The sequence below is a fragment of the Dermochelys coriacea genome, chromosome 12 (assembly GCF_009764565.3).
Source record: "Dermochelys coriacea isolate rDerCor1 chromosome 12, rDerCor1.pri.v4, whole genome shotgun sequence".
Lineage (NCBI taxonomy): Eukaryota > Metazoa > Chordata > Testudines > Dermochelyidae > Dermochelys > Dermochelys coriacea.
In genome coordinates, this window is record NC_050079.1 from 39,864,859 (window position 1) to 39,886,525 (window position 21,667).

The 21,667-nt window shown below is 55.9% G+C and overlaps 1 protein-coding gene across 22 annotated transcripts in view; it reads right to left on the reverse strand.

Moving 5' to 3' along the window:
* Positions 1-1,811: 1,811 nt before the first annotated feature.
* CBFA2T3 (CBFA2/RUNX1 partner transcriptional co-repressor 3) overlaps positions 1,812-21,667 on the reverse strand; it is a 108,450-nt gene continuing 88,594 nt past the window's right edge. For 8 of the 22 annotated variants that reach the window (XM_038368147.2, XM_038368138.2, XM_038368142.2 and 5 more), the window contains 9 exons: positions 18,936-19,177; positions 18,296-18,385; positions 11,581-11,762; positions 9,867-10,102; positions 7,731-7,816; positions 6,741-6,936; positions 6,279-6,347; positions 4,448-4,677; positions 1,812-3,969 (listed from right to left, as the gene is read on the reverse strand). In XM_038368147.2, the coding sequence (XP_038224075.1) occupies positions 3,637-3,969; positions 4,448-4,677; positions 6,279-6,347; positions 6,741-6,936; positions 7,731-7,816; positions 9,867-10,102; positions 11,581-11,762; positions 18,296-18,385; positions 18,936-19,177 (1,664 nt within the window). In that variant the 3' untranslated portion in view covers positions 1,812-3,636. Of the gene's footprint in view, positions 4,018-4,447; positions 4,678-6,278; positions 6,348-6,740; positions 6,937-7,730; positions 7,817-9,866; positions 10,103-11,580; positions 11,763-18,295; positions 18,386-18,935; positions 19,178-21,667 lie in introns of all 22 variants that reach the window. The other 14 variants (XM_043495412.1, XM_043495417.1, XM_038368145.2 and 11 more) reach the window with 5 other exon arrangements.

The following is a 21,667-nucleotide window of genomic DNA, read 5'->3' on the forward strand; positions in this document are numbered from 1 at the left end:
TTCTCAGGTTTGGCCCATTAAAAGGTCTTTGGCTGGATTCACTGCAAGCTGCCATCAAATAGTTGGTAAACTAACCCTGAGCAATAGCTCCAGCCCAGCTAATTAGGGCAGCCCCGACTGCTTTGCAGCACATGGCTCCTGCAGGGGGACCAATCTCTGACAGCTTTATCTTGGGCTTCAAGACTCACTACAGGTCTTTCCTAGGGAGACCCTCTGTAATGCAGAGAGATCGGTTCACTGGCATTGCTGCTGGGACTGGCCTTCATCAAACAGCAAATCAGTTCCAGGGGAGGAAGTTTTACGCTCACAGATATTTACAGGCTGCTTTGTCTCTTACTGTGTCTCTCCTCCCATCCCTCACAGAGGGTGTGACCTTCCTCCGGAGAGTTGCAATTGGGACTTTGGAGGAACTGTCTCTCGGGGGTGGGAGGCTCATGTGGATTAGTATTTTCCAGGAGAAGATTCTTACTAGCCGGGAATCCAGGCCTGCTTTAGAAAGTCCACTTGCCTGGGGTTGGGGGAAGGTAAGGAAAGTCTTCCACAATTCCCCAGGGATGTAAGAGCTGCATTACAGGCCAGGGTAGAGAGCTAAAGCAAAAAGTCTAGTGCATTTTTAACTGCCCTTCCACCCCAGTCCCTGCTTCCAACAGCATAACGTGTCCATATTGTCATGTGAGGACACGTTACCTTATAGGCCTGGCGGGGGAGAGGAGGGCTACAGAATGGGGGGGCTTCTGGCACTTGTTGGCTACTGGCCGGGTTGAAATGCTGCCAGGTTTGCTGAGTTCAGAACTGGCAGGTGTTCAAAGCCTGAAACTTTGGATGCAAGAACTGTGACTTCATCCTGCTCAAAGCCAACAGCAAAACTCTGGCTGGCTTCAATAGGATGGGATCCACACCCTGGTTCTTAAGATTTGATACCCCCATTGTGGCAGAGAGCTGAGATGAGGGAGGGGACAGCAGGGTGCAAGGACTACAGCGTTGTGCTAACAACTTTCCTCAATCCCCACTTCCTGCCTGGGTCTGTCTTGCTTCGAAATCATAGAATCATAGGACAAGCCGGCACCAGCTGCAGAAAACCACACGGCACCATCTACAGCCATCCCTCAGAGGCAGTGAAAGTACACGTCAAACACAGCCCTCCACACTCTTCTCCAGGACAACCCGTCCCAGAGCCAAGACGACATGACCAAACGGCGACAGAGCAACATCCACTGAGAGAAACAGCCACAACCCCAAACCTGCTCCATGGGAACACGCCGCACATCTGAGGAGAGACACAACATGGTCTTTACAACTTCAGAGCAACCAGGAGGGAGCTTGAGTGGGGTGTTAAATGAACAGGGAGGACTCACATTGGATGCGATGCAGCTAACAGATCCAGGGCTCACAACTAGAAAAGAAAGGGCAAAGCAGACCCAACCACAGTGGGACCGAACAATGCCGCCTAGCCCTGCATGTATCCATTGTGCTAAACAAAGGACTCCTTCTTGTTCCAAAACCCGAATCAATGTTCTAAAGAATCACACAGTGCTTCTGAAAACGGTAGAAACAAGGGAGAGGTTCGGGGGTGGGTTGTGAGGGAGAGGAAAACATCCAAACATAGCCACCTTAGGGTTCTGAGTCAATCGCCTTCAGCCAAACCTCCCTTTGCAATGACTACTGACTGGGAACTTTTTATTTGAAATCCCTACTTTTTTAAAAACACACGTGATGGATTTTGCAACTCCAGAAAACTAATGCTCCTAATGAGCATGTGGATTTTGCTTTTTTTTTAAAACCTATTTGCTAAACTTTACATACTTCAGTGGTTTATCTTAATTTTTTTTATTTGGCAAACATCTCTTCTTTTATTATTATCATTATTATTATTATTATTTTTTGGATCTCTTCCAATACTATATACATTCACATTAACATACAATATTTGCCCTGACCGTGGCTGGGCAGTCTCTAGCTTTCTCCCTTTCTGCAGTCGTGTCACTTTCCATATTGCACTCCCGTCCTCTGTGCGTTATACACGATGCAAGAAATGCAAAATAATCTACATTGTCTTTTTTTCCTTCTCTAAGAACAAGTGTTTGTTTGTTTCCTTTCTTTCCTACTAGACACTGTTGCAAAATCATATGAGGGGGTGCGGGGTGGGAAAAGAAAAAGAGAAAACGAAATAAAATGACCCAATGACAATGTTCATCACAGGACTGGAGAAAACATCTGGAGAACAAGTAGACACAAAAGCAAGGGGGTCTATCTACAGGCAATCGAAAGAGTCTTTAGAAGGGGAAAAACAAAAGGTGTCTTTTTTTTCCTGCGAAAGGTTGAAAGGCAGTCACAAGATACTGGAGCTAGAGAGGTGGGGTTATGGAGAGCAGAGAGAGGTAGTGGAGGAGTACAAGAAGCAGAAGGTTCTGGTGCAATTGCTTTCTGCTCACACTCTGACGAGCAGTGGAGAATCAACGACAGATTGTCACAGTTCTGTTTGAAACGATGCTCTCTCTGGAACAGGACCGGGATCTGAAGGTTCTTGTTCATTAGCACACTCTCCTAGGCAAATGAAACACGTTTATAATCCACAGAGGGAGGGAGCACACAACGTTGACTCCCCATCACACACACACACACACGCACAAAAGTTGTGTATCTTTTTTTTTTTGCTTTATTTTAATAAAATTCCTTAAATCCACAGATGCGCGTCCTTCCTCCTTCAAGGTATGCGTGGATGCTGAGAGTCCAGCGCAAGAACCCACTCCACCCCACCAAAGAACGCAAGGAGTCCAAGAGCGCCAGCTTGCCTTTGGCCAGTCGTCGTGGTTTGGTTGAAAGGGATAAGTGCTGCTCCTTGTTTCACAAAAAACAAACCAAAACCATCAACCGAAAAAGTAAAAATAACCAAGAACAGAACCAAAAAAACTTTGGCAGTGGAAAAAAAGTTTGGATTTTTTTGTTTGTTTGTTTTTGGATTTCCTTTGGAGCAGAGGTGAGTCTGGTATGTTCTTGGCTAGCTAGCAAGGTAGTTTACAGGTAAGCTTCCTTTACTTGGTTTTACTTTGTTTTGTTTGTTTTTTGGATTTTTTTTTTACTTAAAGCCAAAGAGTTTGACGTTTTTATTTTTTATTTTATTTTATTTTTTTTACAAAAAAAAAAAAGAAAAAGAAAAACGAAAAAGAAGAGAAGAAGTTTCTTGCCTTCTAAAATCGAAATCCTTCATCATGCCGTCCCCCGGCCGCACCGGGAGGGAGATTTCACACACACACGCACATCTCCAGTGGGATAGAGACTGGTGGGTTTCCTTTCCCCGAGTCAAGGTGCGCAGAGTTTGCGGACAAATTCCTCGTCCGAAAAGAAGAAAACAAACAAACCGACGACGATAATAATAACTCCCCAAATCATAGAAAACCGAAGCGAGAACAGAGAAGATTGGTATTTGCCTTAACTCCACTTAAAGCCCAGTTTGAGGATCCGTGAGGATTACATGTGAGAGATCGAGAGGTCATTTGGAGGTCACAGAAGAGTCAGGTAGCTGAGGAAGTTGCATTGAATGCAGTTAGTTTTTCTTTTGGAGAGAAGCAGTAGCAGCAGTGACATTCTGTAGGTTTCTCTGTTTCTTTCCCCTCTGTTGGCTGGCCGGTGGGTCGGTTAGCGTGACGCCGTTTCCAGAGGAGCTGGGGTGGCCGGCGTGCCGGAGCGCGACGCAGCAGCTGAGCCGGTTTCGCTGGGGCTGGCGGCCATGGTGGCCACGCTGGTGATGGAGGTGCTGACGGCCCCCACGTCCGGTTGAGCTGAGCCCACCCCTAAGCCCACCCCGGAGGAAGGGGCTGCGCCGGCAGAGGTCTGGAGGCCCTGCAGAGTCTGCCCACAGACGTGGTGGTGCTTCTCCCAATCCTTGTGCTGGCAGAAGGAGCCGCAGTAGCGGGCCGTGTTGCACCCGCTGCAGGTCTCGCTGGCCTTGCGCCCGCAGTTCCAGCAGCTCTGTACGAGAGGGCGAAAGCAGAGACATCAGCGTCGGGGCGGTGCAGCCTGGAAGAGAGACCCAGCCCCGCTAGACACCCCCTGTGGGATGGAACCATCCAAAGGATCCCGAGCACCCACTGAACACAAGAGACCTCGGTCTTAGGTCTTAGGTTCAGGCCCCCAAAGAGTACCATTTCCCTGGCCACTTTCAGGCAGTCTCTGGGCTGGTTGCGCTAGTTAGATTTCATAGTATTGGATCTTTCTAAACCCTCAGTACCTGGGGGAAGGATGGGCCGAGCATGGCATGGGAGCTGGGAAGCCCCCACTGTGCAGGGTGAATTGCCTGCTGATCTGGTTTAAAACCAGGCTCCTGAGCTCTAAATGCTTGAACTCAGGGGTTGTAACGGGGCAGCCCTCTCACAGCAAGCTTCCAGCCCCGGCTCGCACCTTGGGGGCGCACGCGGTGTCAACAGGCAAAGGGTTAAACTCTTACTACCCTAGCGAGCACGGCGCAGTGGGGCGAGCTCGCCTCTACCTCACTCGAGTCCTCCTGCTGATTGATCACAGTCAGCGCGTCCTCGGAAGCCTGGCGCTTCGCCTCCGCCAGGGCCCTCTCCATCTTGGCTCGCTCGGTAGTGATCAGCTCATGGGCTTTGCGCTCTGCATCCGACACTGCCTTCTGGAGCTCAGACATGGCCTGGCGCTTCACCTCGTTCACAGCTTCTTCTGAAAGGAAGAGCACAGATCATGTAGCGCAGCCACCGAGCCGACGGCCCGCAGGGGCAAGCCACGCAGCAGGAGACCAGATGGCAAGTCTGGGCAGCTGCTCCCTAGGGTTTTGCTGTCAAGATTGGGCGGCCTGACTTTCTGTAACATACCCGTGCTCACCCTGCCACAGCTGGCAGCACAGACCGGCTCTTTGCATGTGTGCATACACACATGAACACGCGCATACGCATGTGCACACATGTGCACAGACATATGAACACACTCACGCACACACACTGTTTGAATGCATAAATGCTCATGCAAATGTGTGCCTAGCTCTCATGTGGAAGAACTGGGGAAGTGCCAGACTGGCTCAGACCCATGGCCCAGCCAGCCCAGCATCCTGTCTCTAGCAGTGGGTAGCACCAGGTGCTTCAGAGGAAGGTGCAAGAACCCCACCAGAATAGACAGCTGTGGCAGAAGCAGCCCATGGGGGGAAGTTTCCTCTTGACCCTGGTAGCTAGGGTTGGTTTCTACCCTGATGCATCCCTTCTAACTGTGGAGGGTCTTGTTATCCACACAACCATCTGTCAACCACAGCGCACCCTATGGAGGAAAAGCACGCACAGTGAGGGTTTCAGAATGAAGCTTCTGGAAGGGCAGGGGCATCTTAAAACACTGAGAGGACAAGGGGAGAACGCCTTGACCATGTTCTCTATGGCCTGTCTTTTACAGATTTGCCCATCGCCGGCGCCAGGCTGAGCTGGGAGGATGGAACCGACGGCCCACTGAGCCATGTCCCCATTGCACCCAACAACCAAGCATGAACTTTCCTGAAAACCTGGGCTGCCCAAAGAGAGCAGTTTGGTTCCCTGGCTCCAGCAGAGGGACGTGAGCTGTGTGTGGATTCCACGGCAGGAAATCCCAAGCATCCAGGCTAGGTTTTGGCAGAGAACCCCTCCATGGCATTCAGATCCCCTTCTGCTCTCCCGGTGAGGGGTGATCCAAAGGGACAAACTAAACTGCAGGTAACCAGGGGGAGGAGCGGCCTCTGGGTCCGGCACCATCAGAAACTATGGGAGCTTATTACCCCTCGTCCCGGCCTTCCAGCCCCTGGAGTGCTCTACACGTAAAGGTGCCCCAGAGAGACAAGGCTAGAAAATTGGCCTACAGTGGGTGCAATCCCATCCGTAAGCTCCTGAGGAGTTCGGTCTGGGTGTGAAAGTCCTTATGGGACTCATCCAAGGCCTGGGGGAGCCAGTGTAAAGACTCCCATTGACTGCAATGGGCTTTGGATCAGGCCCCAGAGTCACTTGGCACCCCAACCGCTGGTTCGGGGGAAAGGAAGGAGGCATAGGGATGACGTTTACGTGTAACGCTTGCTAGTCCCCAGGGTGTCCTAATGAGTAGGGCTCCTTCCCCCGATCTCAGCCCCCAAAACACAGCAGGGGAACTCCATCGAGGTCCAGGCAATAGACCCAGGGAAGTGTTTGGCCCAGCGACAGCAGACTCCTCAGGCTCGGCCAGGCTCAGCCAGGCCCTCCGGACTCATGCACAGCCTCACGCTGGCCAGTGCCTTGCTGGGCTGCAGACAGGGGATCCCGCGGTGGCACACTCACCAGCTTTCCTCCAGATTTCTTCGGGCATGTAACCAGAGAGGGGCCTGGGCACAAACTCCCGGTGAGTGTCTGAAAACAAGGAGGGAAAGGAACAGGTTGGAAGAAATGGAGCGTGTCCAACCTAACCAACCCAACAAAGCAGCAAAGCCCCGGAGAGCTGCACTACAGTGCAGTCAGTACCGAGACCGACAGCACCTAGATAGCGACACAGTGGAAACCATCCCTGCCTGCTCTTGCCTCCAAGATACACACAGAGCTGCTGTGGGAGCTGCTACCGCCCTGGGCCAGGTTCTCCTCTGCCTGGCACCTGGCGCCGTGATACCTGGGCCAAGGGCGTGTCAAGTGCAACCCACTCAAAATGGTGCCTGAGTTGGCATCGGTGTAAATCATGACACAAGCGCAGGGCAGGGGAGAATCAGGCCCAGGGTGCTGGGAAAACCGCTCCGCGGGGCTAGACAGTACCTAATGGGGGGGCCTCGGAGTTGGAGGAGCTGTTGTGGGGGCGGGGTGGGGGGTTGGTGCCTTTCTTCATGTCTTCAGCGTCGCTGTAGCGGCGGATCCAGTGGTTGAGCTCCTCGCGGTCGGCCTCCTGGCAGCGGCGCAGCACGGTGAGGGAGCGCCGCGTCTTCTCCACCATGTCCATGATGCAGTTCAGCAGCTGCCAGAGAGCAGGAGGGAGAGCACAGATAAGGCCCGAGCACAGGGTACGTGCTGGTGGGGCAGCTGCATGTGCATGTGGTGTCTCAGGGTAAGATGGGCTTGCATTGGTGCTTCTCACCCTGGTATGTGATGCATCTGTGCAAGCCCCAGTTCGCACCGGGGGAGTGTGTCTACAGCAGGTTTGTGTCTGCCCCAATTTGTACTGGGGGGAGTGTGTCTAGACAAGGCCTGCATCAATGGAGTTACACTCAGCCAAGCCCTGAGAAGGCGCCAGCTTTGCAATGGCTGGTTCACATTCCATCCCCACACCCAGGAGTTTCCCCTAGGCCAGGGCAGCCGGACAGGGCTCAGAATGGGGAACCGTAAGCCAGGGCACACAAAATGGGGTCCTGACTCAAATTCCAGCAGACAGGGACCCCAGGGCTCCGAGGAGGGGCGGGGTTCCCCAGCTCGGGGACAGGGTTCAGTTTCCACAGGGAGAACCCTGCTGTCCTGGCTCAGAAAAAGCCATTCGTTTCAGGAGGGATTTCCCCGGAGCCAGACTACAGGAGCATGCCCTACACCGAAAGTCAGAGAAGATGGTGAGCAGCACGGGACGTGAAACAGAGAAGTCCGGATGAGTTAACTGAGGAGCCCCTCTGTGGAGGGGCCAGAGCTCATGTTCTTTAGAGCAATTAATCCATGCCCTCCCCTCCCCACCCCGCCCTGCAGTGAGCACAAATGCCACAGCCACCCCAGCACCTGGCAGGGCTGCCCAGGTAGCAGACAGCGGCAAGAGGGGTTGATACGTACATTGTTGAGGTGTTTCCACTCCTCAGCCCACTCCCTGTCTGTTAGTCTGTGGTCAATCACTTCCTCCTGACGGGAGCCGTGCACGGCTGGAAGAGAACACATGGGTCAGCGAGAGCCAGTCACCCTGGCCCAGAGCTCTGGGCACCCCAGGAGCTCCAGTTATGGGTATGTTTTATTATCTGTTTTAGGACAGCACCTTGGGGCTATGCTCTGGGATTAGGGCCCCTTGTGCTGGGTACTGTGCAGAGCAAAGAGATGGTCCCTGGCCCAATGAGCTTCCTTCCCGTAACCTGAGAGCAATGCTGGCAGGCCGGGGCGTTGGCCCAGGTGCTGGGGTGCACCTGGCCTATGCAGCGTGCCGGGAGGTGCTGCACAGGGCCCGGGGCTGGAGCATGCCTCTCTGCCTTGGCCTGCACCCACTCAAAGTCGGGGCTTTGGGAGCTCGACACGGGACGGCAGTGGAGTCACGTCCCAAGTCAGGAGAGGCCGTCAGGGAAAAAGAGAGAGAGAGAGAGAGAGAGAGAGAGAGACGTTTGAATGCCAGCCTCAGTGCAGTCTTTATACCGTCCATACAGCCCCCACTTGGGCCCGCTCAGTAACACAGAGCACTGGCTGAACACCCGGGAGAGGGAGAACAGTCCTTGGGGCTAACTTACAGGGACAAGCTTTGCCTGCCCTTTGCTAGTAGGGGAATTGTGCTGTGGGCTGCCACCAGAGCTGCATGTGTGCCAGGAACGGGTCACCCATCCAGCAGCCATGGGTTAGCACCTACACATCTGCACTGCTGCTGACGGGGCAGTGCTCTCTTGCCAATCACTCGTGTACGACCCTCTTCACCAGGCCCTTCCCGGCAGGAGACCCTGCAATAACAGGTGCCCACCCCGCTCCCCCGGTCACCTTTCCAACAACTATCTTCTCAGAGGCGGGAAGGGGGCATTGTGCAGGACCACCGAGAACTCAGCCTACCTGAGCATCACTGCAACCTGCCTAGGACCCCTGACAGCCCCAGAATGTCAGACGGATTCTCCCAGGGAGTCAGGGACTGAAATGCTTCTCACATCAGAAGTTGCTAAGTGATTTGTGTAACTCAGGCTGTGTCTACACTACACACTAACCCGGACTCTGAACAGGCTCCATTTCTGTCCATACACCTATCAGTCTGGCTCAAAACCACTTAGGATCTGGGTCCTAGGACCCTGCTAGGCGGTGGGTCAGAGCACAAGTCCCACTGTGACTGGGGTCGAAGCCCGGGCACTGTGCAGTGTGGCTGCAGGGCAAGCCAGAGACCCGAGTCAGAAGAACTGTGCCGTGCAGTATGGACACCTTGGGTACAAAGCAGTGTGGATGCTCAAATGCAGGCCCTCAAGCCTGAGTCCCCCAGACCTGGGTTTACAATGTGGTGTAGATACGCCCTCAGCAACTCTGCCTCTCCTCCTGAAAGATGCCTCCCCGCCTTGGCTCGGTACCGGTGTGAACCCAGTGATTTCTGAGTAGCATGCTCAGGATCCGGGAGCACTGACCTTCCTCTGGGTGAGCCATCCTCTGCTCTGCTTTCTCTAATTACCCAGGGGCAAGTATCGCAATGCCCCAGAGTCACCGGGCCCTTGGACTCCTCTCCACAGTGTCCTTACAGCACCCACCCCAACAGAGCTCGCTTCTCTCCGCAGAGCGAGGGCTGAATCCGTCACCCAGTGCAAGTCCACTGCCTGCACTGGGTTGGGCCCTCTGTCTCTGCCCTGCCCCCCAACTGCCAGCCTCCTCCCAGCTCACCTTGTCCATCCCTTCGTTATGCTCTCAGGCCACCCAGAGCCATGGAGGCTCCCTCCCTTGGCCCAGTGCTTTGTGGTGGCCAGTCCCCGCCGGACTGCACATGCTTCAGCGAGGCAGCCTGTCCCCTGGTGAATTCCCAGGCACCTCCCCTTGGGCATGCAGTCTATGGTGTCCGTCCCCCTGGCACATCCTCACCTGCCTGCAGAGCACCCTCTGCACAGAGCAGTCTGGCCCCGAAGCAGTGGAGGGGAAGGGATGCTCTCCAGGACATCTCTGCCCGTGATAGGAAATCTCTCAGGGAGCTCAATGCCCCCGAATGCTCCCCACAGCAGTGGGGGCCCCCAGCCCACGCCGCTTCCCACTCACCCACTTGCCGGTGGCGCTCCCGGAGCTCCCTGGGGTCAGGATGCCGGTAGGTGTCCCGGTAGTGGTGTGCCATGGCCATGTCCTCCAGACGGTAGTGCTGCGGCGGGGGTGGGGGCGGGGTGGGGTGGGGAAGCCCATTGCTGGGGCTATAGCGCTGAGCCGGGCTCATGGTGCATGGCCGTTTGCTGAGGTGTTCAGGGTGCAGAGGGTCTCGGTCCAAGCCGTTCTCTTTGGTCCTGCTCCGCAGAGGAGAAAAAGGACGACCTGGTTACAACATTGGGAAAGGGCTTCCTGACCCTCACCTCCTTTGTAAAGTCTTTTGAGCCCCAGCCCAGTGCTCTGGCCACTGAGCCCAACTCTGACACTGACTCCCTCAGGGGCTTTGGACAAGTCACCACCCTTCTGTGCCTCAGTTTCCCACTCTGTCAAATCGGGGGGGGGGTGGTGATCCTGATTTACAGAACCTGAGGGGAAGTGACTCTAGAAATGCAACTAGCTGCAATGTATCCAGTCCAACCTGGAGCCCGTGTCATTGAGTCCTGGGTGCAGCGAGTGATTCTTCCGAGTCGGGGTAGTGCTGAACTCACAGTCTGAATTAGACAGATGTGGGCCAGATTCATCTCTGGCTCCTGCCTGCTCATGCGCTGGTCCCCTGCAGAGGCAGTCTGCTGGGTGACAGGGCACATGGCCAGGGAGGTAGGACGCACACTAACCCAGGCTTCTGACTCAGGTTTGAGCCCAAGTCCTTCTTCCGTCCACATACCAATCAGTCTGACTCAGGTCACAAGCACTCAGGACCCGGGGCCTCAGACCCTGCTGGGGGGAGGGTCACAGCCCGAGTCCTGTTGTGACTCGGGGCCAAGCCCCATCGCGGTGCAGTGTGGACACAGCTCAAGCCATGGACCCGAGTCAGAAGGGTCCTGTGCAGCGCAGGGTAGATGTGCTAGCACAGCTGCGAGACCCGGGTCCAGCACCTGTAAGCCCCAGTTTTCCATGCAGTGTGGATGCTACAGCCCTGGCTTAGAAACCCAGAGACCCCCAGGCCCGGGTTCCATAGACCCAGGTTAAAAATACAGCGCAGACACACTGTTAGGGACCAGCTTAGCCTGCAAAGAGGGTGGCACTGCTCACAAAGAGGTGTGTGGCCAGGATAGCTGGAGGTGCTGATTCCTGCCCAGAGAGCTCTCCTGGGGCCTGGGTGGAGATGCAAGCTGCCCACGTTTCTGGGAAGCACCAAGGAGGTGGGTGGTGAGAACTCCAGCTGCCTGCTACTGGAGTGAACCTGCCCTCTGGTGCAGGGGGCTTAGCCCTGATGTACCCCCAGATCCCAAGTGTCCCGAGGGCTGCACATGGCAGGGGAAATGCTCCTTGCCATGTGACATTCCCCATTCACAGTGATCAGTGCCTGGAGTCTGGCTGCGAGTGGCCCAAGGTGCCTGCCAGGCTCCCTGGAGCAGGGTCTCACCAACCTGTATCCCTGGGCCCTTGAGCTTCAGCAGGGGAAATGCTGGCAGAGAGTACCCAGGAGACTGCCCTGTCCCAAGCCCCACCCCTAACATGGCGCCTTCGGGGGTGGGGATCTGGGAATGGCTTTATCCTCTCCTCCTTGTTGGGTCGCTCCCTCTTGCTGCGGGCCCCGTGCTCACTGCATGACACTAGCCCCAGGAGCTGGGGTGGGACTCCTGGAAAGCAAGCGAGAGCCTCCAGGTCCTACCTGTCTGGTGTCCTCCTCTTGCCAGTCTCGGTGACCTCCAGGAGCAGCTCAGAGGAGTCAATGGGGGAAGAAGCGTTGGCATCGAGCAGCAGCTGTTCGTGCTGGGCCAGGTACTGGGCTGGGGTCTGCTTGGCCATGCGGGCACAGTGGAGCAGCTCGCGCTGCAGCAAGGGCAGGTTGGCCTGCAAATGGGGCAGAAACAGAGTAAAGCCCCCGCCAGCCCGAGGAGCGAAGCCCCAGCACTCCCCCAGCCACCCACTTTTGCGCAGACAAGCTGTCCCATGGGGCCTGGGCTCCATTGCCTTGCAGGGCTCGCCCACAGGAATTTACCTGCTGGGGGCTCCTTACTTTGCATCCCTTGCAGACCTGGACGGGCCAAGCTAAACAGCAGAGGATGCTGGCCTGACAGGGCGGGAGGAAGCGTGAAATGCTGGAGCTTCGTCAACCGCTGCTGGCAAGGATACCATCTGCCCTGTCTGAACACACGGCCAAGAATTCAGCGCCCTTGGCCAAACCGCCCATGTGGGTCCGTGCCCAGGTTTCTGGGCTCCATACAGCAGTGCTTCACAATCCCCCAGGCATTGCTGGGGAAAGCAGTTGCACTGGGGAACCTAGGGGTGTAGCACACCCTTCCCCCGAACCAGCATAATGAGGTTCCCTCTCTTGAACCCCCACTACTGGTGAGCCTTGGCCGTGTTAGAACTCGACCCAAGGACTCTCCTACACTTCTGGCCAGGAGAGGTGGGGGTTACCCCATAACTACCAGCTGCAGGGTTTGTGGCACCTTCCTCGGAAGCTTGTGGCCCCTGCCATGTACAGGACACTGGAGTAGGTGGATAATTGGACTGATCTAGAATGGGAATTGCTATGTTTGGGAAAACCTCCCCTGGTAACAGCAACAGACATTTGCTGGCACATGGCCTGAATCCATGCTGTATGGATTCAACCATAGCACCCGGGCTAAGGTCTCCTCAGCCTTCAGCCCCTCCTTAGCCATCAGTCAGGGAGTGGGAGCTGCTCGGACTTTGGAGGTCCCAAGAGTTTCTGTAACCATTGCTGCAGTTTGCTCCCACCCCATGGGCTCCTGCGGGTGGCTGAGGTTTGAGCTCCTCTGTTAATCATTTTGGGGCCAGATCGGCTAGCCTTACTCACCCTGAGTAGCGCCTTACTCAGTAAGCAGCTCCACTGATTGCACTGTTACCGAGTAAGGTGCTGCTGACTGGAATCAGGCCCATATACAGCCTGGCTAGGGAATAGGCTTCACCCATCCCCTGACCTGGAGAAGGATTCTAAGCCATGAAAAAGCACTTGGAGCCAGATCCAACCCCAGCAGAGGGGATGGAAAGGCTCCTGTTGGATTTCAATGGGCATTGGATCTGGCCCACAGATGTCACGGTGATGGGCACCAGACAATCCCCGGGGATAAGACAAACACAGATTACAAAAGCCCAGGGCTTCTCCTGCGTATCAGCAAATGTGGTTTATGCAGGATGTGGTCACTCCCTCAATATCATGGCCATTTGTGGTGCCATGTTTACTTTCCACTAGCCAGCGCTTTGGGGGGTGTTCCTAGCCATGCTGCCACCCAGACTAGAGCCCCCCGCAGGGCAGACCGGGAGAGCCCCACCTGTCTCTGGGTGGGGCCATGGCCAGGGGTGGGACTGGCAGCTCGGACATCAGGAGTCGCTCGCCTGTCCAGTGTGTGCGTTCGCAGGGTAGGAAGGGTTTGTAAATAAACTCCCCCACCCACTGAGTTTCTCATGGAGCTTCCACCCCAAGAAGAGCATCCAAAGCAGAAATGATTAAGCAGCAGAAACACATTTTTATCCAAGCACTTTTGCTGCCAGCCCCGGTTTTCTATTTAGGCAGCTGAGCCTCAGCCAAATCGCCATCTGTTGAACATGTTAGAGTGTGAGCTGAGGAGATGTGCTGCTGTGGATTTGAGGGCAGCACGCCCCTCCCCTCCACCCCACGAGTTCCCCCTCTCCTCAGTTAAAGAAATAATTTTTAAAAAACTGGAGTCTGGGAAACACACTGGGGCTGGCTGGTTGCCGTTAGCATAATGAGAAGCAGCTGGTGTTCTAGGTGGAAACAGCTGGGAGCAGGGTGCCCGGGGATCAGACAGCACAGGGAATGTTGTCACATGGCTCCTCTGGCCAGGAAGCCGCTGAGCGTCACTTGGGAACTGCAGAAAGGAGCCGGATTTTCAGAGCGCCCCAGGACCTGAGGTCCAGGAGCACTGGGCACAGAGGTGCCACGGAAGCCAAGCTTCTCCAGGGCACTGTCACATTGGCCTCTGCCCAAGGATCTGGAGCCAAGCCTTCCTGGCAGGGAGCACTGGCCCTCTCTGATGGGCATGTAGCTTGGAGGAGAGGGCAGCATCTCCTGGAGGGGGACAAGGAGAAGCACCCTTACCCTCCATGCTGCGGCGCTCAGTCTCCTTTAGCTTTGGGCAGCAGAGGAAGGAGCATCAGAAACCGCAGGTCCTGCCCAGTGCCCAAGACACAGATTCCCCAACTGGCAGGGCCATGCTACCCCCTGTGCCCGACTTGCTCAGGGGTTAGGCAAGTGGGTACGACTGCCCACTGCAGTCTGCAGGGCACTGCAGGCAGCGGAGAGACTAGGTCCATTTGGAGCTCGGCCCCGAGAGCCAGGTCATGCAGCAATGGCCTCGATCCCCTCTCCTCCCATGGGCCGCACTGAACTCAGCTGTCTGAGGGGCTGCTGTTCCGGGCCCAGGCACGGAACGGAAAGGGGAATAGGGAGGGTCAGGGGAAAACACAGCACAGATACACAGAGCCAACTTCTTCCCCACGGTAATAAATCCCTCGCCATCTACAGCACTGTCCATACACTCAACCTCACAGCAACCCTAGGATGGATGGCATATTATTACCCCCCTTTCACCAGTGGGGAAACTGAGGCACAGAACAGTTAAGTGACCTGCCCAGAGCCATAGGCGTCAGTGTCAGAGCCCAGAACTCAAAGCCTGATTTTCAGAGGTGCTGTGCACCCACAGTTCCCATTGGCATCAGTCCGACTTGCGAAAGCCCAGTATTTCTGCATGTCAGGCCCTTTTTTGCCTCTCTGTGCCTCAGTTTCCCCATTCACATAGCAGGAAGAAAGCACCTATCTCCAGGGGGTATTGTGGGGCTTGGATTGATGGAGCCCACTCCTGCAGCCATAGAACAAAGAGCAACAGGATCAGGTCCTTCATGCTTGACATTTTCAAACCAGTCCAGATGACTGACCACGTAGCTTTCATTCATGTCAATGGAACCTGGGTGTCTAACCCCCCTAGACTGCTTTGAAAATCTCAACCTATGTCTCTAAAGAGCTTTGAGATCCTCAGACAGAAGGAGCTCTGGTTTTATCCTGACTTCCCCCCCGGACAGGGGGCGGGGGCAGGCGAGGCCACCCTGCCTGACGCAGCTGTGGTGTGGGGCTGGTGCCGAATCGCCCCAGAGCACTCTTAAATGTTTAAACCCTTTGCCGTTTCATGGGAGTGGAATACACAGGCTCTGAGAGTGCTGGCGGCTGCTCTGGCCAGATTCCTGCGGCTAGTTCAGAGCCATCGGGATAGAACCCTTGGGGCCGGGGCGGGGGAGATAATAAAGATGCAAAGGGGGGGGGCTTTCCCCCCTCCTTGATTCCTCTGATAAACAAGGGCAGCTGAAGCCAGCCCCGGAACATCTGCTGTAAATATTTGGTTTGACAGACATGCCAGGGCGCTGAGAATCCCTCCAGAGCAGGGTGACAGAGCAGGCTCAGGGCGGAATTAAAAGGCAAATAAAAAAGGGAGATTTTTAATGAATTGCAAATGGTGAGCAGCTGGGCCTAGCCCTGCTTTTTGCTGCACACAGCCTTGCAAGCCTTTATGTGGGGAGAGCGGGACTGCACCTGTACTGACGAGCTGCAGTACATCCTGGGGGCTGCGGAGAGGGCAGCACAGGTTACCCCCTCCTTCCCACCCCCTCATTTCCCAAACTGGGAACTGCTGAGACTGGGGAGTGAGAGCCCGGGAAAGAGAGAGGGGTTGGGCAACAGCTGATTTAAAGCTAAGAGAGCTCCCCTTGCAGCTCCTGCTCTGGTCCAGGGCCTCCTTCCTCATAGAATCATAGAATCATAGAAGAATCATAGAATATCAGGGTTGGAAGGGACCTCAGGAGGTCATCTAGTCCAACCCCCTGCTCAAAGCAGGACCAATCCCCAATTTTTGCCCCAGATACCTAAATGGCCCCCTCAAGGATTGAGCTCACAATCCTGGGTTTAGCAGGCCAATGCTCAAACCACTGAGCTATCCCTTCCCCCCCTGGGGACGTTGCCAGCTCTCACCAGACCACCGCCTGGTCCGAGGAGCTGCTGTGTGATTGTCTGTAGGGCTAGGGTAGGCTAAGTGAGGGGGGCCCCCTGACATGGCCCCAATGGGCAGGGCACTAACACAAAGCAGGAGGGCTTTAAGGGTTCCCTAGGGTTAATGTCAGGGGCCAAGAGTTACACCAAACTGGGTCCTGGGAGCCATGGCCTGGCAATCTGAGAATGGGAGGATACATGGAGCCAGGCCCCTGTCCTTGTCCCCTTTGGGCCACTGGCTGATCCTGCTCTGTCTCTTTCTCCCTCGTGTCATGGAAGAGCAGACGCACAGCCAGGACAGCTCCCTGCTAGGAAATCCCATAGGAGGTGGGAGCTACAGGTCTGGAAAATACCCTCACATCCATGGCATGTCCAGAGACTGTGCGCAGCCCATGCAAAGCTAGCGGGAGGCACAGGCCGGGACATCACTGAGCAGGCAGTGCGGGTTCACTGGGGGGATGGTTTGATCCTCTTTTGCATTCCCCTCGAGAACTGGCAATGCCAGGCACCCGCCCAGGAGAGGGCTGAGCCAGCTGCTGAGATCACGAAACTGGCGCCACAGCTTCTCGCTGGGCAAAGATTTCATATAGACCCAGAGTTCTGCCCCCTTGGCCAACCTGAGCGTACAACACCCTGGGTCCCGCAGCCCCTCCCATCACTGCCCGGGCGGCACCTCTATGCCGAGCTGGTGCCTTGACTGACAATGAGAGGGTCACGTTCACACCCAGAACCCAGCCAGGCACCCGCTCCCGGAGGCTGCCCACAGTCACCAGCGAACCCAGCCTCGGCACAGCAGAAGCCAGGTGCCCCCAGTGGGAGCCGCGCCAACCCAGCGTCATGGGCATGAAGGGGAGGGAGTCACGCCCCAATGGAGTCATATTTCAGAGGGGTGGACCCCTGGCACTACCCTCTGTGCCAGCAGCTGGGTGCTGCCTGCGAAGCTGTGGGGCCTGTAAGGAGCGGGCACATGTGACTGTGTCAGCCAGCATTCCCCACTGCTTCCATTCCCCAGGGAGCCACCCGCCTGGGGCAAATACCCAGGACCGGAATGGAGAGCTGGGATCTGAAGCCTTGCGAGTGAAGGGTGGGTTTTCCCGTGGTTTCTGAATACCTAAGCAAACCTCCTCTTTCCTAAGGGGACGCTGTCCTTTAGGTTAGGCAAAGCAACCTGGTTTCCATTCGTAACTGTCTTGTCTGAAGAAACTGAGGCCCTTTGAAATGCACCCGAGAATGGCATCAGTGCGTCTGTCACCCCTTTGCATCCCAGGTTGCTTAACACTGGGAACTAGAAATACAGTGTAACTGCCCACCCCCCACCCCTAATGTTCACTTTCTGTTTATTTAAAACAGGGGGCAGAGGTGGGTTCCTGTCACAGTGTGCCTGGCTTCAGGGGCTTAGCTCCCCACCTGGGACTGATCAGCTGTCTGCCAGCAGAGGCTGTGGAGAAGCCGTGAGTCCAGGGATAGCCGGAGCTCAGTTTCTGGGCAGAACGGGGAGGGTAGGCCCTGCAGGGGAAAGAGCCCAGTTTGCTCAGCATGTGGCCTAGGAAAAGACAAGGCAGCAGAGGCTCACCCTGACTCTCGGGGCAGACGGGGCATAGATAGGCCCCTGCAGAAGTTCCCGAATCAGGGAAGGGACTCAACTGATGTACTGAATTTGTGTTATTTGGGAAAAGAACCCGAAGAAAAGGGGCCTGGAGTCCTGTGGCTGGAGAGTGCTCTTTGGTGCACAGGCTGCTGAGTTAGCCCCCAGGCTTACAGCACCCCACAAAGCGTACTGGGCAGAGACAGGGCTTCATGTTGGTTTGAAACGTTCCATGGAAGTCAAGACGGCCCCCTCTGTGGCGCTGGGAAGCCAAACACAAGCACCTCAGCTGGTGCAGGGACACGATCCTGCTGAGTTCCCCAGTCCAAAGCTGGGGGCAGCAGGAGAAGGGAATGCACCACCCCATTGGTGAGGAGGGAGCGAGTCCTTTAAAGCCGTGTTCCTGTGCATGTGAGCGGAGGGGGTGAGCCCGAGTAACACGGGGAGGGGGTTCCTGGCTTCCTGGGTTTGAAACTAAAATTACAACATGCAGGCAACCAACCCAGCACAACCTGCCCCCCCGAACTCTTCGGCTCCACCCCAGAGCTCCCCGGCTCCATGGATCTGGCCCCATCTGACTCAGGTATTTGCATGTTCCTTGACAGAGCAGGTAAATTCTTCCCATAGCCCAGTGGTCCGGTAAGCGAGCCACCCACAGCAACCATCTCCCAAGTTAAAGGGCGCCGGATGCAGCAAAGCTCCAGCATGGGGCGTCATAGGGGGTTGGTGGGGCCACGGCCCTAGGCTAGGCAGGACTGGGCGGCATAAGGGACCTACCTTCAAGAAGGGGATGACAAAGGGGCGCAGCGGGAAGTTAGTCGCCTCCTGGAGCTTGGAGTGGAACTCTTCGATGGTGAGCGTGGAGTTCTGCGAGGCAGAGACAGGAGAGGAGTCACAGCAGAGAACAGCAGCCCTCTTCCCCAGCCCCTGTTCACACGGCCAGCCCTTCGCTTCTCCCTCCCACCAGCCTGGTCATTTCCACTGGGGTCTAGAATTCACATGGCTACCGCCACAGGCCCTGGGCTGCTAGTCACACGGGGCTGGGCTGGGGTGGGGCAGGTCAGTTCATTTGGACAATTCCCTCTTCACCTCTGCATTTCAGTGCAGGTCTTGAGGCCGCAATGGGCAATTTGTACCCGGTGACAAATGCAGGAGAAATTCCCACTTTTGCTGGGGGGAAGGAGGAGAAGTATACCCCTGCCCTTTCCCCCCCCCCCCCACATACTGTGTTTGCTTCTGGGAAAATGGCAGTTTTTTTCCCAGAGCAAATTCAGGACACAAGGAAAAATCTCTCCGGAGTTCGCCCCACAGCTCTGGGAGGGAAAAGCCTGGCTTTCGCACCAAGCCCTTGCTCGGTTACAGCTCCATCCATCTCTCTGATGGGGCATGCCGGACAAACACGCCCCACGGAACGTACCACGAGCCCCAGCACCAGCGTGCGCACCCGCTCCCCGATCTCCGGGGAGATGTCGTTCCCAAACTGCTGCAGGGTGGTCAAGAAGCGCTTGAGTTTGCTGAGCTGCCGGGCGCCACAGGCTGGAGGGAGCTGATGGGTGGACAGGGAGGCAGTGGAGGAGGTGGCAGGCCCGTTGCTGAACCCGTTGGGGGTGGAAGGAGCACCATTGATAGCGGATGGGGAGTGGCTGCTTCCATTCATTACTGCAATGAGAGAGACAGCGAGAGGGTCACTGGAGAAGGCACTGGTTTTCAAGACCAGCGGCTGGCCTCTGGCCTCCTGGAAGAACGTTGTAATGGACTTCGAGCATGTAGCGCTGCCCCCCATTGGAGAAAATCAGAACGGCTCTAGTATGTGCCATAGGCTCTATACAGCTGGAAGCTAATGGGGATTTTCCTTTAGCAAAGTGGGAAAGGAAGCTTTTGGAGCAGGAGGCTGACTCCTCAGTGGCCCCACAGAGTGCGGAGGGTTAGCATCAGATCAGTCACAGCTCCCTGTAGAGAGGATGCCAGGCACAGTTCCTGTCCATTAGCATCACGTCCGCATGCAGGGAAGGGAGGATGTCCCCTATGGGTCGGGGTGGGGAGATGTGTGTCAGCGAGGGGTGGGCAGGCAGCCTGGGGCGTGGGGGTGTCAGCATTAGGGGGCAGGGCAGATATGTCAGTGTTTGCTGGCCGCACGGGGAGTTCGGTTGTCTCACAACGATGTGCTGCAAACAGAAGGGCACGTGAACAGCAATATCCGGCCACGGCAGCTTCCAATCGACAGCCAAGCAGCAGGGCGATCAGCGAAACAGCCGCTTCTCCCGCGGGCAAATGAATGTGTCATGAAGCGGCCGTGTGCTCGTCAGGCCCGATAAATCAATAACCCACCCTGCTCCCTGAGACCTGGCTCAGCCCGTACACCTGCCAGCCAGTCATTTAACACTGACACAATTAGAACGCACGAGGACAGCACAGCCCGTCTGGAAATCCTGCCCCTTGCTGCACACGGGGCTCTGTGTATCAGCACGTGGCCTCTGCCTGGACCACAGCACGCCCTGGAAGGTACAACTCGCCTTCCCCAGCCCCATGGAGAATCAGTGGGACAGACAACGAGGTTTCTGGGATGGGGAGCACTTTGCATCTGTCTCAGTAAATACAACCTGACAGCGGAGCGAGGGCCTGAGGCTGCTCCACTGGCTGGGATGTTTGCAGGTGGTGAAATCTAGGGGCTCGCTCCTGCATGGGCCAAGCGCTTCCAAGGGCTGCTCATGCAGGGCCAAGCCCCAGGAGCTATCTTCCAGCAGCCCAGTGGGCAGGACGGGTGCAGAGCTCTTTGGAAAATCCAGCCCTAACTAACCTCAGCAATATATGCGGCTCTCTGCAATTGCAGAGTGAAAGGCAGGGCCAGGCCCTGAAATCTGCTTTCTAACCCTGCAGAACAACCGATTGCATTAAAGCTGTGCCTGCATCGTTTGAACCCGCAGCAGTGGAGACTTTGCACTTACAGGCTGTGCATTTCCTCGCGTGCTGCAGAGATCAAACCCCCTAGGTAAGGTGCCTTCATGCCAACCGCTGCTGAGGAGCCGGTAAACAATCGCCTTTTCCTGTCCATAGGAAGTAGAGGGGGAATTATACTGCTAGATCCTGCCTACCCACCCTGCATCAGCCAGGGCAAGATAGCGCCGAGCCCTGGGCTCTTCTGTACCTTGTCCAGTGCAGCTTGAAATCACCGAATCAGCATGATTGCTGGGTAATTACGCTCCGGGGGGAATCCTCTCCCTGGATAGCCCGGTCAGTTACATGCTTTTTACCAGTCTCCACCCCTCTTGCCTCATCCCCACGTCTCTCTGGAGCAGGAACCACAGCAGCCAGACGCACCACCCAGAAAACAGAGAGTCACTCGGAAAAGCAGAGGGATTCCTGTTCACCAGCTATGGAACCCCACCCCACATGCAAATCACCTCCAGGAAATCGGGACTCTGAGTCCCCCTGAACACAGCTCTGCTGGGAAGAGAAACCCCAAAGGGTGCCACAATTCACCCTGAGAAAATACAGCTGGTGAATAGACCTGTGGTTCCCCTGAATCCCCCCTTCCTGCATTCACTAACCTGCCCCGCTGTGGTTGTGCTTCTTGGAAACCAGCAGCCCTGATTCTGGTGTTTTCTCAGGCTCCCTCTCGCTCTACTACGAAGCAATATCAGCCGCTTGCTAAAGAGATGCCGAAAATAACCCCCTGGCCACAACTGCTTTTATTCCAGTGACAGGTGTGTTACTAAGTTAAACTCCGCACATGGCCCCGACGGAAGGTTTGTGGACGCAGCCTGCACCCTTGTAGCCAGCTCTGCTAACAGGGGAGCGAGCAGGTTGGGAAAAAGTCCTGTTCTGACTGAGAAGGCAAACAATGAACGGTGGCAGCCTCCTTTAAAGCCTCCTCCTCACACACCCTCATGTGCTCACATCCACAAGCCCTGGTGGTGAATTCGCTGCTCCCACAAGGCTGGGGCTAACAGACAGCAATGGACGCAGACAACGTGACTCCACGATCAGCTGCCAGAGTGCAGATCCCAGCACTGGTCCCACAGAACAGTGTGTTTGCCAGCTCCCCATCCTCCCCCTACGCTGGGATGGAGCCATGTGCCGCAGGGGTTGCAGTGACCCAGCTCCCCACGCCCTGGGGCTGAGTGCACAGCCCATGTAGCAGGCTAGGCA